General features: G+C 33.0%; 1 protein-coding gene across 1 annotated transcript; it reads right to left on the bottom strand.

Moving 5' to 3' along the window:
• Window positions 1-1914: 1914 nt before the first annotated feature.
• LOC125872383 (uncharacterized) lies at window positions 1915-2873 on the bottom strand. The gene is made up of 5 exons (XM_049553097.1): window positions 2686-2873; window positions 2512-2620; window positions 2350-2405; window positions 2110-2248; window positions 1915-2007 (listed from the first exon to the last, which is right to left on the bottom strand). Exons 1-5 carry the CDS (start codon window positions 2871-2873, stop codon window positions 1915-1917), a joined length of 585 nt encoding a protein of 194 aa, XP_049409054.1.
• Between the last annotated feature and the right edge of the window lie 407 nt (window positions 2874-3280).

Raw genomic sequence — 3280 nt, 5'->3', positions numbered from 1 at the left:
TTTTTTTTTTTTTTTCCTAAACCAATATACTGAAAAAAAATGTGAGTCCTTTTTCCTGTGTGACTACGATGCCTAGAGGATAATTTCACTTTTCTAATGAGGCTTTGTTGCATATAGTGGTGTAGAATAAGAAAATGATGGTTGCCATCGTATGTATGAACTCGATGATTTCTTGTAGTAAATTGAATTTTTCAATCAACAACCTAACTTTTTCCAAGGGTTGTTATGTGCCATGATGTTAATATGAGCTATAAAAATGAATTCCCTTAAAATTATTTAGATCAGTCTATTTAACTTTGCTTCAGTGTTCTTTTTCCTACTTAACTCCGTTTTCTCAAGTAAATTTAGTATTTTCGTTAGTGTGCTTGATAATCAAGAATTTCACTATGAATTGACGGAAGAAAAAAACCTTTCTGATAACCATTTTCGTCTCAACACTTTCTTTCTTCACCATCAAACACAATGTCTTAGACCCTTCGTTATTAAAGCAATAGAAACACGGAGACAAGAGAAGAGCGATTTCTTATTCTTTCAATAAGTATGTTCAAGTGTACACAATATGAGCCTCTATATATAGTATTGATAGAGGCATACAAAAGGTTGTTATAACATACCATTAACATGGGAGATTATGGGAAAAGTTAGAGGGTGTGAAAGTTCTACTCATTATGATGTATGTAGTGAAGGATTAACTATACATCATAGAGAATATTCGGGGACATCCATATTAATATTTCATAACCAAAAATCAATTGTTATTGCTTTGTTTCCTATTATATTCAGATTTTTTGATGTCCAAACTATAGGGACATCAAGTCCATATTGCTATTCTTGGATCTAGAAAATGGTGCTCTTGGTGAAATAATTTCTTAATGTCTTACTGCATATGGATGTCACTTTTAGACGCTAGAATGTTCCCAATCTGCCATGTTTTGTAATGTGTTGGAAATTTTGGTTTTGATATTTGTTGCTTCACTCAGACTGCCTCCTTTTGTCAATGAAATGGCTTTAGCTTGGAGAGTCGACTAATGGTAATCACATAAACTCAACAATGAAAAATCTGGGTGGAGTAGATGACAAATATTTATAAGAATGAAATTCCTATGTTTGGAAGAGCAGGAGCAAGGAGATGGAAACTGGCACATTTCCTTTGCTTCTATTGAAATTGTCCAAGAAAATATATAGTGGTTGAATGGTGTTTATTGGTGGATCTTCTGTTTTCCTCTCCAAATCAAAGAAAAAAACTGTGCTTTCTTGAATTAAATACACTTTCTCTTATTTATACACATACAATGAAATTAGATGTTGACTTAAATTTTTCCTTTTTCTATTATCATTTTTCTTGACAGTCTTAAATTTTTTGTTTCTTGTGTAACTAGAGAATCTAGCATTTCGATTATAGTAATGAATCCTTTGTTTACAAATTCAAGATATCGGGACATAATATCTACTCCTTTAACAAGTATGTATACAGTCTGAGAAAAATTATGTACATGTGGATGAATATATAATTTTAAATTTACAACTGAGGATTTTATACTGGCTACAAATTTTATATAGTAATAGGGGACAGACGTGCAACGCACGTTCCTATATATATATATATTTTATAGTGTGTAGAGAGAGGCCTTTACCAAACTTACCACCCATATCCCTCCATTGAAACAAATAGTCATTCGCATTTTAATTAGATTTCACTGTCAAGCAACTACACTAGTTGAAACAAAGACGATTAAAAGATTGTAGTCAAGAAATTAAAAGATAAACATATACTCTATAAAGAAGGGAAGCACTCGAGCTCAAACATGTCAAATGTCAATTGCTTTTCTCCAAAATCAATATGTACTGTAATCCATAAACCAAAAAAAAAAAAAAAAAAGGAAGTAGGCTATGCATTTTTCATCAATAGTTGATTCAAATGTTTGCATTTAGATCAATATTGCCCATTCCCTCAACAATATCTACATCTTGATTAGGAACTTGTCCATTAATGCCTCCATTTTCATCCTGATTAACATTTTCCCCATTAGTGCCTAAATTTTGTTCATTAGCGTCTCCATCTTGATCAACATTTTGCTTATTAGAGCCTAAATCTTATTCATTAGGAACCAGTTCATTAGCGCCTCCATTTTGATCATTATCCTGTTCTTCATCTGCACCTCCATCTTGATCATTAGGAGCCTGTTCATTATTGCCTCCAAAGAGTAAATCCAACAACAGTACATTGTTCCAGCAAATAATCTCATTCCTGCCACAAAATACTCAGTTTGAATTAACACCTTACAAGTCATTCCATATATGTACATGAACAGACGGTTTCAATCTGCAAATTCGCAATTAGAAACTTACAATCTCATGATGAATCCTCCTACTATATGACTCCTAGACGGTTGGGAGATTGCAATCTGGAGAAATCATAAATTCAGTAATTTAAGAGGGAAAGAAAAAGAGCAACAAAATCGTCTTGTTATCATGAAACTCAAATGATCTTTAATATTACTAGTATCTTACAATTTTCCACCCGAGCAGGTTTCTACATTGGACACAGTAAGTCTCGGCTAGGGTCATGTCATCTATTCCTCGATGATATCGCTCGTCCTCTGCTACTTCAACACTAAACCTGCATATATGCCCTTATTAGACGATAAATAAAATCACCAGAAGTTAAAATTGCATGAAACTTACACTGTAATAAAGAACCCTGCAGGCACACTACCAAGAATCTGTAGAGCCGGAAAGTAATCCTGGATGGTTGCAACTCGAGTTCTGCAACGACGACAGTGGAGGTAATGAACAAAAGGGATATGATTGTATTCAGGTAAATTCTGTCTCATCACAAATTGTTGAGTCAAGAACCAAATCCTAATAGACATGTTTGACCTATTACAGAATAAAGAACAAAGTGTAAGAGAAATATAAAAGCTGGAAAAATATATGAAAAGAAAAGACAGACTACACACCAAAGATGGAGTTGGTGATCAACGAGAATCCAAGAAAACGAAAAAATGGGTGAAAATTATAACAGAGGAGAAATGCCCAAAACTGAAATTATATTAATTCTTGATTCTTGAATTCTAGTTGAGAAGAGCTCTGTTTTGAAATGACTTGTAACATCCGACTATTTGAAGTGTCTTTGAAGGAGCTTGAAATTTGGAAATATNTTTAAGCAATAGTTATGAATACTTTTGACAACAAATTTCATTAAATAAGCAGTATGTGAAAAATTAATGACAATCCATCAAACAGGGACAGTGCAAAACTTGAATTTTTCTCTTTTCTT

The sequence above is a fragment of the Solanum stenotomum genome, chromosome 8 (genome assembly GCF_019186545.1).
Source record: "Solanum stenotomum isolate F172 chromosome 8, ASM1918654v1, whole genome shotgun sequence".
Classification (NCBI taxonomy): domain Eukaryota; kingdom Viridiplantae; phylum Streptophyta; class Magnoliopsida; order Solanales; family Solanaceae; genus Solanum; species Solanum stenotomum.
This window is presented reverse-complemented; position numbering and strand designations above follow the sequence as displayed.